The sequence below is a fragment of the Clytia hemisphaerica genome, unplaced genomic scaffold (genome assembly GCF_902728285.1).
Source record: "Clytia hemisphaerica strain Z4C2 unplaced genomic scaffold, Clytia hemisphaerica genome assembly, whole genome shotgun sequence".
In the NCBI taxonomy this organism is placed as follows: domain Eukaryota; kingdom Metazoa; phylum Cnidaria; class Hydrozoa; order Leptothecata; family Clytiidae; genus Clytia; species Clytia hemisphaerica.
This window is the reverse complement of record NW_027104054.1, coordinates 326,557-342,806: the sequence shown is the minus strand read 5'-3', so window position 1 is coordinate 342,806 and position 16,250 is coordinate 326,557. Positions and strand designations below refer to the sequence as shown.

Here is a 16,250-nt window from a genome sequence, read left to right as displayed (position 1 = left end):
CTTCCCACTCAATAACATAAAGTTATGTACAGTACAAAATGAAGACACTTCCACTTTCGAAATCAGCAAAGACCTCGGTCACTATATTTACCCTTTCCACCTGTACATAATAAGCTTGTTGCTGATGAAACATGTGCAAGAAATTTCGAACACGAAAGTGGCGTAATAAAACGGCCGGAAAAGTTATGAAACTCCGGGTAATTTTGGTAAGCCCGGAGATAAGTTTGTCAATTTCTATCTCTTTGGGGTACTTAGGCAAATGTACGGGCACGGTAGGTATGTGACGCCCTTAAGGGTACCTTTTTTGTATTTCCAAAGTCCCACTAGCTAAGGGTTGGAAAAATCAGAAAATCAAATTTCAGTCCCACTGCACTACAATCAGTGCCATATATATTGGCACTTTTGGCTAATTTACAATTTTTCGAAAATTGAAGTTCGAGCGAGGATGTCAATTTCTATTTTGTCACTGATTGTAAGGGTAGGAGAAATAGAAAAATTTCAACTTTTTACCCCTAGAAAGATAGAGATTTGGTCAAAATTGGTCAAATTTATCCCGGAAAGGGTCGTAAAATTCACAAAATTTTCCTTTGCTTTTTCCTTTTTAGTCCCGATAAGGGCCCGAGGGTCGAAAGTCGGGCGGCACCCCCCCCCCCGTCAACCGTAGTACACCCCCTGGGGTTTGGTACACATCTACGGCTAATTTCAGAAAAAATTAGACAAAAAGAACGACAAATATTATAAAGAACGACAAAATAAAAGTCAAAGTTTCGGTCCAATGGACCTAAATTTTTAATCTCAAAGTATCTTTATCTTCCCTAGCAAATTTGTTCAGTTTCCACAATTTTCTGAATTAAAAATTTGATCTGTGCTCCCAAGCTTATAAGAAATGGGATATCTATTTCTCTCTCTTGGAAATTTTCATCTGTTTCCCTTGCTTTTTGTGATTGATGTTTTCCCCAGAAAGGTCAATTTGTTTCCAATGCAATTAACATTGGTTTCTCTCTGGATCAGCTGGAGCGGGGAGAGAGGGAGTATTAAGGAAAAGGTCTTTCCCAAAAAATCGGATCTGTCTCCCCATTTTTCAAAAAAAAAGCTCTCTCCTGGAAAAGGGAAACATTTATTTCGGGGAAATGGGCTTGTTGGCTGCTTTCTGTTACGCTGAAGCTGACGCTTGCCTTACGTACTCTCAACTACTTCGATTAGCATACCCTTAGCATAATATACATTTTTTTATAAGAACATCCAAAAATTTTAAGTTTTAAGAGCCTAGATAGTTTTTACATTACAGTGCCATAGCTAGGGGGTGCTTAGCCCCCCCCCAATGAATTTTTTAAGAGTGATTTTATTCTTTAAATTTTGCCTTTATTCGAATTATTTTAACTTTTTGAGTGTGTTTTTAGCCAATTTAGAGCTCTAGATTTCAAAATCCCTCCTCGGGGAAAACCATGGTTGGTCATCACGGTGTCACTGAACTAATGCCCCTAATATCAAAATGCTTCCTACGGCACTGTTTTAAGATGTTCTTATTTTCACCGAGCAATAATGGCCAACAATGGACTGTACTGTTTGCTTCCCACATACTGTATTATTCGAAGTTAAACGAAACCAAGGGGCCCAGACCAAAATTTTCAAAGTTGCAAATGATGTTCTACCGTTTTCGCAAAATTTTTCTCTAATAAAGGTACCCTACGATAGACTGATTTTTCTATTTTTGGTCTTTTACCGACCCTGTAAATTGGTTGTTATTCACCATTCACAATAGTTGGACATCAACCAACAGGATCACTTCTTTATTTAATTATTCGACTAGAAGAACAATGTTAACAGCTTCCGGCCGGACGAATCTTGTATGTATTGATTGACACATGTGTGATCCAGTGTTGTACATAGTGTTGTAACGAAACATAAGTGTGTGTGCCTTGAATCTGAGACCAAATCAATCTCAAAAGTGTTTCTGCAGCAATAACATAATGTAAACAGAAGTTTAATGTTCAATACCAACAATATTTACACTATGTACATTTGGCGGGTTTTCTTATTGACTTGGAAGGCCAGCTTCACCAGCCAAAACCTTCATCAATAAGGAAGCAGATGCTGTAGATTTTGTTAAGCAATCTGCCAGTTGTTTTGAGGCAGGAACCCATTTAATCGTAATGAGTTTGCCTGGAATCATTCCTTGTAAACAGCAAAGGTCAATCATAAGACCTTTATCTTCAACAACTGTAGATGTGTGAACAGTGTCTCTCAATGATTTACTGTCTGTTATACAAACAGTCGGAAATGTTGATCGTTCTGAATCATAAATCTCACAGAGTAGTGCTTTAATTAATGATACGTGTTCTACTGCTTCCTGTAGTGCAAGAGTCTCAGCAGCAAGTGGACTTTTCACAACACGCAGAATTTCCATTTTCACCTTTAATCAGGATAATGAAACCTCCTTGAGACTTAAATCCTGGAAGATTGGCGTGTGATGCGTCACTATAAGCATACAACGTTGACTTTTTAACATCACCAATATTAGGTAAGTGGATCTGAGCAGTTGAATTTTGAAGCTTTCGAAGATACTTGTTCGCTAGCCGTATGTCATCTGTTGTACCATCTTTAACACGATTACTTAAATCACACGACGCAAAAGCTAAATCAGGGCGTGTTTGTTTTGACACCCATTGTATTTGTCAAATTAAAGCTTTCAGTTGTAACTTTTCCTCTTGAGTAAGATTACGTTTTGATGTATCTTTCAATTCAATAGGTTGAAGTGTCTTAATGTAGTCATTTTGATGCATTGCTACAAACTCTCCTGTCTGGTTGATGTCCAGTCCTAGGTACTGGAAAGTTGAAAACGATTCTTTGCTTAAATCAAATGATTTCTGTACATGTGATACAATTTTCTCATGGAACAGGCGTGTTCCAGCATAGAAGAAATCGTCAACGTGACAACATAAAACACCTTGAAGCTTTCCTTTGTTTCTCCAAAAGAATAACGCTTGGTCATATTTGCTTCTTCTGGCACCAGCTTTAACTAGTTCCTCAGTAGCTTTAAGATACCACGAGCGAGGGGCATCATTTAAACCGTTGGCGGTTGAATGAATACTTCGCGATTAATTAAACACCCTTGCAGAAAAGCAGCCTTAATGTCCATAGAGTGTATTTTCCATGAATTGCTAACGGCAATTGTTGATACGAGACGAAGGTTTTCCTTACAGGGAATCAGTACGAACTTCAGTATTGATTTTCTCAAAACCACGAGCGACTAACCTTGCTTTCACGGTGTTGGTGTCCTTGTCAGATTTCTTGGTAATAACCCATCTGGTCGATACTGTCTCTTGACCTTCATTGTCAACCTCTTCATAGACATTGTACACGGTCCATTTCTCGAGTTCCTTTTGTTTAGCTGCTAATACTTGAGGGTTGTTACTGGAACTGTAAAGGACTTCTTCTTCAACTGGTTGCCATTGAATATTTTTCAAAATCAACGCACTTAATAACACCCGACACTAAATTTTTAACATTAAACCAATATTTATTCTTGCCATTAGCTTTTCCAGCACGATTAACAGCGATAAATTTTTCTTCCTTATTGGTATCTGGGTCAATGAACAAAATTTGTTGTCCAATAAGAGGAAGCTGAATTTGTTGAGAGTTACTTTTATTTCTACAATCAGTCTTTTTCTTATCTCCCACCGGATGCGTTGTTTCAGCTGTTTGGATCTCTGGTATCTTTTTGTCAGGTTTAGTAAGCTTAGGTTCTGCGATCGGGTTTTCAACTGGAATCATAACTGTTTCATTACTAACAATATCGATGTCTAATAGCTCTGGAATGGGTACTTGTGGTTGTTCATCTTCATCTGGTACGATAAGTATCTCCTTTGGTAATGATTGTTAATCATTCATTGTTTCGTTACAAACATAATAATAATTGATAACAAATAATAACAGCTGTGGAGGAGCTTTAATTTATGTGAATGAATGAACTGTACATTTACCTGTTGTGTTAATTCGTGTTAAGACTTACTGACAATAACTGATGATACTGATCGTGACGAGAACTAACAATTGGTGAAGACCACCGCACCCTGAAGAAAGGTAATCTTCTTCATTTTTACAATGATCCCGACTTTTCCTTATTTGCTTTGGTCAAATGGCATGGACTTACTCGTAGAACACTTCCTCCGTGACGCACAACAACAACTTTTACGTCAATTCCGATAATGGTACCTGCACCATGCCGGTCCTTGTCTATATTTCGTTTGTAATAGACTGTATCTCCATTATTAAACTCTTTGCTCGTTGTTGTTCGTGTTTGACGTGATAACGCTGTTTTGATTCTTTTACTGGATTCAGCTTGGATAAATGCTCTTCTAGCAGAGTGAAGAGCATGCAACAAGTTCACTTGACGTTTTCGTTCGAAGGGCTGGTAACTGAGATGTTAACGTGGACGGAAGATTTGGGTTACGGCCAAAGACTAGTTGATTAGGACTGTATCCCAAGTTGTTAGACAAAGCATTTTTCACACTTACAGCCCAAACAAGTGCATTCTGTATGGAGCACTGAGTATCAGCAACAATTTTGTGGATCATGTTTCCTAGAGTGGCATTATGTCTCTCGACTACCCCATTTGACCATGGTGATTCAGCAGCTGTTGAAGCTATCGATACATCTAAAAGTTCTGCTACGTCACAAAGCAGTTCATTGTTAAACTCTCCTCAGCAAAGATTGATTGTGGTGAACCGAAAATAGCAACCCAGTGTTTCAAGATTTCGTCAACTATCACCTCCTTGTGTTTAGATTTGACGACGGACGCCGCAGAGTAGCGAGTAAATAAATCGATCATATGAAAAACAATGCACTTTTTATCGTTAATGGTGATGAACTTTAAATCCATTGCAAGGCAACCATTAAATTCTTTGGAAAGCGATAACGATACGACAGGTCTGGCTCTGGCTTTTTGGTAACGGTTACAAACGTCACATTCCTCTGTAACTTGATCGATAAGTCCCAATAACTCGTGATCTTTGATTTCTACATCTTTTACAATAGTTTTCAGTTTTGTGGAATCAACAGGATGTCCAAACTGTTTATGTAGCTTAAAAGCAATAGACTTTTTCTCCTCTTTCGACTTTGTGTTTAAATCATTTATTGTAAGATATAACTCAATTGGTGCTTCAGGTGCGATATTACTATTGACAAGAATCTGCTTTGGCGAAATAGGAATACAATAATGTCCGCTTGAAGTGTGTTGAAGTTTTATCTCTGTACCGAAAAGAGTTATTGTGTCTTTAACAAAATCAAGTTGTCCACCGGCTTCCTTTATACTATGCTTTGAAAGTAAGAGAGGTACCTCACAGTCGACTACATCTGTAAGGATATGCCCTAGTTTTCCACCGATGTTAATGGGAATGTTTACTTTCTTCAATGATTGATAAACTTGACTAGGACCGAATTGATACGACTTCTTACTTTTTGTATATGTTACATCTTCGCGATTTGGTAACGAATCGAGATAGCAGTTTAACCAATTCTTTCCGCATACATTTGAAGGGCACCCTGGATCAATAACTGCACAACTCAATGTTTCTGATACCATCTGCTCAAGATAACATAACTCGACTCCACTTTCTTGCGTAAATAAGTGGATTTTCAAATGTTGTAATGGTAAGTCCTTTTTATCTGCATCCGGACAGTCACGGTAGTAATGATAGATTGAACCACAAATTTTACAACGAGTAGGGTTCCCATTTTCATCTGGACAGTTTCTATGACGAGTTGATGACCGTGCTTGAGGAGTGCGACTGTCCTCTTCGACGGGATCCTCGATAGTTAGCTCCTCCACGTCCACGATATCGACTACCTCGAAAATTTCGTCCTCGATTAGCAGAATAATTGTTACGAGAATAATATGCTTGTTCATTTTCAACTAAAATATCTGATATATCTTCAGTTGTTTTATCATCAGTCGTACACGAATCATAAATAGCTTTAATCTGCCGTTTCATGTCATCATACTTCAGTTCTGTAATAGTGGCTCTGGCTCAATCACGTTTACTTTTTGGTAAATAAGCATTTTTCAACAATTGATAAGCTAGTACCCTCTTCGACGTTTAGCTGTTCTTTCGTTAATGTTGCACATGCTTGGCGAACCTTCGGGGATAAACTGAGGTACAACACAGGTCCCTTGTTTTGTTTTAGCTAAATCGGTTACTAACTGCCACATTTCAATTTCATGTAACCAATGTTCAAAGTCTCCATCTTCGGAGAAAAGGGGCAATCCATACTTTTGCCCTATCGAAACAACACCTGCCATTTTCAACAATTAACCACTTTAGTTTTTACTTTTATAACAACCAAAGTTCATAAACTTTATCACACTTTAGTAACCGACCAATAATATCTTTACTGCAAAACCGCCGAATGCTGCTACCTTGTAAATTGGTTGTTACTCACCATTCACAATAGTTGGACATCAACCAACAGGATCACTTCTTTATTTAATTGTTCGACTAGAAGAACAATGTTAACAGACCCTACCTGGGACTAGTAGTGGGCGTGAAAAAAGCTACCCTGACCAGCGGCACATCCCGTACTCCTTTTTGCCGATGTGTCCTCCGCCCTGGGTTTTGAATACAGCCAACTCTCTCATATTTGAAACATCTATAATTCGAATCTTTTTTGATTCGAACTCTGACATTGGTCTCCACAGCTGCAAAAGAACTTCGAATTTGCGAGGACCCGTTGTCCTATACTGGTCAACCCTTTCAATATTTTTCTTTTTTTCGTCTTTAGGTTTGTTGTCGTATTTTGTCAGGTATTTTAGCACACTATCAACCTTATTATGTTCGTATGTTTATCGGAAATGTTATGTTATTCTGGATTGAAAGAACTTCCAAGATTCAAATCGTGGTGGCTCTTCGGTTTCCGTTGTCTCTGACATTGGTCTGCTCTCTTATAATCCATACTTTCTTCTATTTTTCGAAGAAAAGTCTTAATCTCTTGGAGATCGAATGAGGGAGAGGCAATTGTAGTAACATTAAAGCACGGTGGAGTATTGTCACAGGAAAGCATAAAGAAACGATGCTAAAACACAGGTTTCCTGTCTAGCTTTGTTTACTCGCAGGCGTTGAAAAAGTGTAGAATTTTGTAGATGAAGAGAGAAAATTTTGTGACAAAAAATGAATAAAAGAGAGAAGAAAACCGCATCATGCCGTGACTTATGTCTTTTTTAAAGACGTCATTAAAAATGCTACATTGTCGTCGAATGTTGTAATTAGTATTTCTATTGTTCTCCATTGTTCCTCTTTGTTTCAACGGCATCTTTTCATTAAGAAGTGATAAAACCTCTCTACAAAACCTTATAAAAGAAGATTTACTCCTGCAAAAAAAGGTCACTCGCTTTTTATTATAGTTGCACGGACGGATTCTGTTTTTAGTAACATTTTGATGACTGATCGCTTATGACTTACACAGTTTGAGTTTTTTTGTGTAAGATTTTTTTATATTTGAGGTAATGAAGTATTCAGCTGTGATTTTATTGGTCATTGGTTTTCTTGGGATTTTCACTCATGCGCAGAATAATGGTGACAGTTTGACCCGAAAACAAGGTAATAGTTAACAATATGTAAAAAATAATTATTTGGTCAATCAAACTCAAAGCTCAGTCCCACACCGTTCACTTTTTTTCTGATTCTGAAGCGAAAGGAATTATATCTCGTCCTTCAGACGCATGGTGTAAATGACTCTGGGGTACGAGATTGTTGGTCAATTTCGCTCTGTTCATTGAGTTTAATTTTTTCTGGAGTTTGTTCCATTTCCTAGATAGCGGAGAAGGTCCTCTTTGCACTTTAATAAGTCTCATGTTTTGATCATTTGTCTCTAGCAGAATTTCTATTTCTTCAATCTGGAAAACAATCACAGATTTAGATTAGCCAAGAGCTCTTCATCTGTTGATGATGAAAGGACAATGAATAGGTTCATTGCGTTAATTGGGAAAGTAATTTTAAGAATGTTCCAAAGTTGACCCGTTTTTCGCTATCAAGGTTTATATTATAAGCAAACCAATGGAAATGTTTTGTTTCATTAGACACGCATAACTTCTTCAAGGCACACCCAATTTAATATGTGGGAAGAGGGTTGTAATTAGGGGAGGACAACTCATTAGTATATAACAATTATCTTGTCCTCATTAATTAGCTGTTGTCTTGTATTAGCTATTAAGTAAAATCGTAAAATAATTTTTCATTTAAGATGAATTACTGTAGAAAAACCTCTACCTTCGAGGACTTAACTTAAGACCAATGAAGTAAAAGCCCGAAGAGCTAGAATGGAGAATCTTCAACCTATCTCAGACAAGAAAAAGTGAAACCTTTTAATATACGATGCATTTTTGAGGACGGATTGAATATAGCGATTCCTTTATTTTCAAGTGACTTCTTTTTCGAAATTTAGGTAAAGATTTTAGCTTCAATCTGTCATTTGTGTAAAAACCATGCAGGTAGGCTTCAAATCCTACCAAGGAAATTCAGTTCTAGCCTTTCGGGCTTATACTTCATTGCTTAAGACTACAATATTGGACTTTTGGATAATATCAACAAGAAATCCTTTAAACGCTAGAAAAATTATGCCGATCAAAATATTACAATGCTTTTTTTATACAAAACCAATGACTAATGTACCCATAAATAAAGCTTTGTTAAAACTTAATTACTATCAAATTTTGAAGCTCCAAAAAGTTGTAATAAAATTAGCGGTAATTTTGGGATCACAGCAAGTGGTTAAGTTTATGATCCATTTTCTTACATAAGTCAAGTAATAAAAATCTCATTCACTACACTTAACGATAATTAGCAAAATTATAATTAAGATTAAATGCGGTTCACAGAAATGATTAACTAGTAAAGGAGCTTTTTACCTGTTATATTCTATGCCAAAAAATTATGGCCTCGTGTGTTTTATATTGGAAAACAGAAGAGTTTCAAATATTTAGTTTAGTTAAGTTTCTAAACCCTATTCAGGTCCGGTGGAAGCGGGGAGACTGGAGAGACTTCAGCCTCCTTACTTTTTAGCATATGAGATTTTTTCTCAAATTCCTAGCAAATTTTTTCTCATTTTGAGCCTTCAGCCTCCCGCACTTTAAAAGTTGTACTAGTTGATTGCTATTCCAATCCCACTAAAATATCTCTTGAAAATTCCTACAGATAAGAAATGTTGTAAAATTCCCTTTCGAAATATATGTGACAATCCTTTCCTATTAAAATGAAAATTTGAAAACTTTCTTTAAAACTTCCCCCCTTCGGCTAAAGCAATTGGACTTTTTAACCCTATTTATACCAACCCTCTCACCATATTTCTTTCACCGTATTTTACACCACCCATTAAATCCGATCTGGTGGATATTTTGGCTCAAAATTTTCAAGGAGTTCTAAGCAAAACAGTGCTAGGATGGCTTGAAATACCCCTTGGTTATAAGGTTGAAGGTTTATTAATTGTGATGCTTATTTTCTTGCATTCAAAATTCTCTTTTTTCCTATTTTCCCGTTTTCTTCAAAAACATCTTAACATTAATATTTTGGAGACGTAGGGTTTAGACACTTGTGTAACTTTTGAATTGTAACTTTTTCAACATCCTTTCGATTTTATATATGTAGTTTGAGATTATCTTTTGCTTTCTTGTCTAAATCATGAGATCTACACAGTGTCTCCTCGACGAATCAAGGTCGTTAATGATGGGTGATATTGTTAATGGTAATTCGTCGAAGCAAAGTTTATGACTTGTTTACCCATATCCACACTAGGATAAAACAGATTTTCAAACTAGCTATGAAACCCTCGCCCAATAAAACATGTGATTTTCTTCCCAATTCACAACCTTCAACTCATATGTTGTATTCAAGAATGATAAGAACTAATAGCAGGGGTATTTGGAGGGTATTTATTTTGGTAAATTTAGTGATTTAACTGAGGACATCCCTGTCTCCCTTGAACCTTTTCATAATTGTGGGTAAAGACTTCTATCCAAACACCAATGGGTTAGTAATGATACAGTCAAGTCTTTATAACTCGAACACGCACAGAGAACACAAATTCGTTCGGTAAAAACTTCTATCCAAAGTCCAATTAATGGGGTTAGTAATGATACAGTCAAGTCTTTATAACTCGAACATGCACAGAGAACACAAATTCGTTCGGTAAAAACTTCTATCCTAAGTCCAGTTAATGGGGTTAGTAATGATACAGTCAAGTCTTTATAACTCGAACATGCACAGAGAACACAAATTCGTTCGGTAAAAACTTCTATCCAAAGTCCAATGGGGTTAGTAATGATACAGTCAAGTCTTTATAACTCGAACACGCACAGAGAACACAAATTCGTTCGGTAAAAACTTCTATCCAAAGTCCAATTAATGGGGTTAGTAATGATACAGTCAAGTCTTTATAACTCGAACACGCACAGAGAACACAAATTCGTTCGGTAAAAACTTCTATCCAAAGTCCAATTAATGGGGTTAGTAATGATACAGTCAAGTCTTTATAACTCGAACACGCACAGAGAACACAAATTCGTTCGGTAAAAACTTCTATCCAAAGTCCAATTAATGGGGTTAGTAATGATACAGTCAAGTCTTTATAACTCGAACACGCACAGAGAACACAAATTCGTTCGGTAAAAAACTTCTATCCAAAGTCCAATTAATGGGGTTAGTAATGATACAGTCAAGTCTTTATAACTCGAACATGCACAGAGAACACAAATTCGTTCGGTAAAAACTTCTATCCAAAGTCCAATGGGTTAGTAATGATACAGTCAAGTCTTTATAACTCGAACACGCACAGAGAACACAAATTCGTTCGGTAAAAACTTCTATCCAAAGTCCAATTAATGGGGTTAGTAATGATACAGTCAAGTCTTTATAACTCGAACACGCACAGAGAACACAAATTCGTTCGAAGAATGGAATTTTCGAGTCATGGAGTAAGGTTTGTTGTACTGTAAGGTACTGTTAACTTGTTCGAGTTCAGGAAGCATTCGAGCTATAGATTTTCGAGTTATGAGATTCTACTGTATTATTCCAAGTCGATTCCAAGCTCAAAGAATCCAGTGGGGCAGTGAGGTCAAGTACCGCATACTAAAGCACACATTCTGCCATCATGGTTCTTGTGAAAAGAAATAAACGCCGACAACTGCACATTTAATTAGCTTCCAATATCAATTAAGTTCAGGAAAGCTATAACATGTAAACAAAATGTATCTCATTCAAAAGGTAAACAATATCGCAATTTCTTATACAGTTTTTGAATGAGGTACCAGATATCCGTTGCTAATCGAACCAGCATACCGACTGACGCTTTATGAACGACTGTTGAATGCGCTAACTATAAAAAAAAATTAACATTCGTTTTAGCATAACCTTCTCTAAAAATATGTTTAAGAGAATAAGTAATTCATCTATACGACTGACTCGATTTGACCAGCCAGAGCGCAGTGTTGATGAGTCCTAAGAAGGACACCTGATCACCACCCAAATCTCTTGAGTGAATGTAGTTTGACAGAAATTATAATTTCTTCACACCTACAGATTTTTGAAGATTTTTTTAATCAAAGTAATCAACTTACAGGTTAGCAGTCAGTTGATCAGGTTGGCGCAGTGGTTAAAAGACGGTGCCGCCAAACAAGCAGCCATATATGGAGGCATCATAATAAAATGTTAGTTCTCAAATCTTTATTACGCGCATGAGAAATCCGCTGCTAAATAGCCTATATAGCGACCATTCCAACTGGCGCTAAGGTAATTAGAGATCTATAAATACATAAAAGGGCACATTGCTATACATTGTAAAAGAGTCTAGGGAGTGTAGCATCCTTTCTCTAGATCTGTGCGTGGCGTAAAAAAATCTGTATATGTACGAAAATTTCTGAAAATGAGCCGGTGGGATGGCGAAATATCGACTTTGCTTCGTGTTTGATGGGGTTAAAATTAGTTTAGCACTATTTGAAGTATTTGTTTCATAAATTACTGAACCGTACATCCTGTGCCCAAGTTCAGGAGTTGCCATAAAGCCATTATGGTAATAACCGGGAGGGCACATTGCTATACATTGTAAAAGAGAATAGGGAGTGTAGCATCCTTTCTCTAGATCTGCGCGTGGCGTAAAAAAATCTGTATATGTACGAAAATTTCTGAAAATGAGCCGGTGGGATGGCGAAATATCGACTTTGCTTCGTGTTTGATGGGGTTAAAATTAGTTTAGCACTATTTGAAGTATTTGTTTCATAAATTACTGAACCGTACATCCTGTGCCCAAGTTCAGGAGTTGCCATAAAGCCATTATGGTAATAACCGGGAGGGCACATTGCTATACATTGTAAAAGACAGTTTATGTATTTGCACTTTTCAGGAAAACGAAGTGGCTGAAGCGATTTGTTATAACCCGCATTTTTAACCCACTCACTCGATGGCGACAAAAGTGCTTGTTTACCGTCGTCCTCAGTCAAATCAGAAGCTAATTGTCTGCATGCCAAAAGAAAACTCATTCTTAAACTCGCTAAAGTTTCAGAGCGAATGTGTGTAAAATGAATACCATTGAACTTCAAAACAATATCATTTTACGCTTTAAACCTTCAAAAATCTACTTTTTTATCACCCGTGCAGTACGGTAAAAAATCTTATAACGTTAACTTCATCTAAATCTCTTAGTAGCCTTGTAAGATCAGTCTGAAAACAGTGCAAAATGTAAGAGATTAAGCCCTTATTTTATCGGAACAAAAAGAGGGGTTTCCGGTTTTCCAAAGGTGTTTTCCAGTACCTTTCAGGAGCCCTATCATATATCATTATGCGCGCAACCATACATACTGAGGGACTAGGAACGTGCTTGTGCAATAAAGCTTGCAATCAGAATTTGATTCTCCATTGATATGGCCGTCTATTAATCTTAAAGAGTCCTTAATCACGTGTATAATTAAATTCAATTTTGTGCGTTGTGCACGACATTTATAACGTCAGTTAATTGTTAATTTAAAAGTTTACCTCGGTGATCTAGCCATTTGCCAGGTTCCATTTTAATCTTTTATTTGTGCTGATGTGATTCATATTTTTTTGGCACTTACCAATCTGCAGCTAAAATTCTAGGCCATCCGTAACCCTATTCATATCTTTTCTAACGATTTTTACTATCTCCCACTTTTTCAGACAACTCGCTTACCCAATCTTCATCAACAAAAGCTCCTTCATCGACAGTTGTTGATCAAGGCAAATGCAATCAAACATGTATCATACTGATCTCAGCTGGAGGACTTTCAATCTTCATCATATGTTTGGTGATTATGATTTATTATGCTGTTTGCAAAGACAAAGATAAAAGTAAGAATTTACATTTTATTCATTTTCAACTAGAACCCAATCCTCCTTTAGTCACCTTTACATGATTCTGATAGAGCTCACGCTGGCTGTGCGGTGAAGTGATTGTGGGTACGAGAACCGACTGGGATCTGTAGTTTTACCAGAAAACTGGTTTTTAGGCCTCCAGAGCCGCCGCCATTTTTACAGCGCTTTACTAGAGCCTTAGTTAAGGCCAGCAATGATTGACTTGTTATCTGACAAAGCTATTTATCCATAAGTTTCCCAGGCCACTTTGTCCTTACTTACTTAAACACTCACAAACAACTGCTTATGTTTATGACGCATACTCTCCTCTTAACAACGAAGCTATAATCTGTCAACTACACATACTTTCTATAGATTAGAAGTAATGTTCCACAAATAACACTTACGTGAAAATTATTATATTTTTCAGATTTTGTCAAACATTCACGAACATTTGATCAGAAATACAAACTAGCTGAGCAGCAACAACAACAAAAACAGGCCACACAAAATAATGATCAAAAGTTTAAGAAGACAGTTCTTGATAATCCCTATGCATCAAACGCCAGCACTGCTGCAACTTCAGTTACCAATCTTTCAACCTCTCCAAGGATTTACCCTCAAGCGGTTGACTACATCGTTGGAAATGAAATTGCGAGTGTAACAAACTACTCGAATCCATACGCTGTTGATAATTTTGGAGACACCTACCTTACTCCGTCACCTTATTCTAATATCTATCTACAAAAGGGAGTAGACGTTCCCGACGTAGCTACCTTCTATTACGATGACCCAAACTCAAAGTATGCTGTCTCAGGAGGAAAGCGGCAACAGATAGCCTCCATACCCCAATCCCCATCCTCCCCTCTAGATGGCTTATACAGTCAGTTCAATTTCAACGGCGTCCCAAGTAACAATGGATCCTTCAAAAGTAACAAATCATCTTCTTCGGCTACCAATAGAAAGAAAGGGGCTCCAAACCAACGTAATATGGTTACCATCCAAGAAGGTGCCTCGTCCGAGCACCTAAAAGTCCCAACATGTGGGGGTAACGTGGCTTTAAAGAAAAACGTCAAAAAGACACGGCAAGGGAATGTCAATGACAAAAAAGACCAAAAGCCTCAACAACCCCCGTCCCAACAGTCTTTTCCTCAGCAATACAACACCGGCTATAACCCACAAAACTATAACGAGCCGAGACAATACTGGGGTGTTAACCCTGCTGACGCATACTACCCTACCACCATGGAATATCAACAATATCCATACCAACAAAATCAATACACACCAGTCTACCCAACAGACTACATTAACGAAAATCAGTACTCAGGTTACGAGCCTGGGATTGAATATGACCGGAAAGGACTAAATATGCATCAACCGACAAACGAGTATCCGCAATCAACAAACGACTATTCACGACAATCAAGTGGTGATTACCAACCAAGAGTTAACGAGCATCAACCCACAACCGACTATCCGCAATCGGCAAACGACTATTCACGACAATTAAGTGGTGATTACCAACCGAGAGTTAACGAGCACCAACCGACAACCGACTATCAAGATTCACCTTTACCGACAGAATATCTTACACAACCGAATAACGAGTATATCATCCAACCTCCGCAAGAATATCTTGAACCGACTGAATACAATAAACCGACAAATAACGAGTATGAACTAAATCAAGACGACTATGACCGAGAGTTGCCCTCGCAATTCGTAAACTCAAACGATTATAACGAGGAAGAACCTTACGTTGAAGAATACCAAACCTCCCGCAGCTTTGTTATCAATCAGATTCAGAAACTAAATACACAAAACCAGCAAAAACAAACAAAAAGTGAAGCAAATGTTCTATCAAACGAACCTTATGAACTAGATGATGAAAATAATATCGATTTGAAACAATACGTTTGCTAGACTGAGACATTATGTACAAAATATAAGTGAAAATGCGCCCGGATAATGTCGTAGTCCTTAATAATTAAACAGCGTGGGTGTTAAAACCAGTATCCAGAAATTGTGGCGGGTGCGATGAATACACCCTCAATCTCAGGGCGAAATAAAAAACAATAATAATGATATTTGTTACTAATTTTGACTCTCATGTAATGATGATATGCAATGGCTTTCAAACGTTACCTAATCTTTTCTGAAAATTCATATCCAGGCAATCTCCTCATCGATCAAAAAACCCATCTGGCACACAACGTTTTTTTCGACGTTTATCTAAGGTTTCACAACATCCATATAACGTTAGTTGAACGTTGAAACAACGTTGTGTGCCAGCTGGGTCAGCGATCAAAAAAGGAATTAGACATGAGGACGAGGTTGAGATGAAAGATGATAAAAATGAAATAAACCTCATCACGTTTGTTCGTCGTATCGCTTTTATAAATAAGATGTTGTCAACAACTTGTAACATTTCTGCAATATCACATTCCATCTCGATAGACCTTGGCTAATTTTAAAAGAGCAATTTTCCTTAAAAGGACCATATTTTCCATCAATAAAGGGACGACAATTAGATTGATCTTTTCAGTGGATAGGGGCCATCGGGGGTTCTAAATGGACCTTGTTCATGAAAAACTTGAGGCACGTACTTATCTCAAAGGTATACAATTTTGTGTTTTTAACAGTATCAACATCTCAACTCAATATTAGCGTAGTCGAAACTATTCCCTAAACAAAACCGTAATGAACTTTTGGGAAATTTGCCAGTGTAGTGGTTATGTACCGCGGCTCCAAGAATCACTTAAAACGAAGTTAACTCAATTATTCTTTTAAATTTAAATCATATTTTATCATATGCCCTGTGTAATAATGCCGACATATTTCTTGTAAATAGCTTCACCAGCTTGTATTAATTTAATTGTTTGGAAAATACCTGAA

At 37.2% G+C, this 16,250-nt stretch overlaps 1 protein-coding gene across 1 annotated transcript; it reads left to right on the top strand.

Annotated features, from left to right (window-relative positions):
- Positions 1 to 7,365: 7,365 nt before the first annotated feature.
- LOC136811988 (alpha-protein kinase 1-like) lies at positions 7,366 to 16,250 on the top strand. Its single transcript, XM_067068589.1, has 3 exons — positions 7,366 to 7,595; positions 13,179 to 13,349; positions 13,783 to 16,250. Exons 1-3 carry the CDS (start codon positions 7,502 to 7,504, stop codon positions 15,276 to 15,278), a joined length of 1,761 nt encoding a protein of 586 aa, XP_066924690.1. The 5' UTR covers positions 7,366 to 7,501; the 3' UTR covers positions 15,279 to 16,250.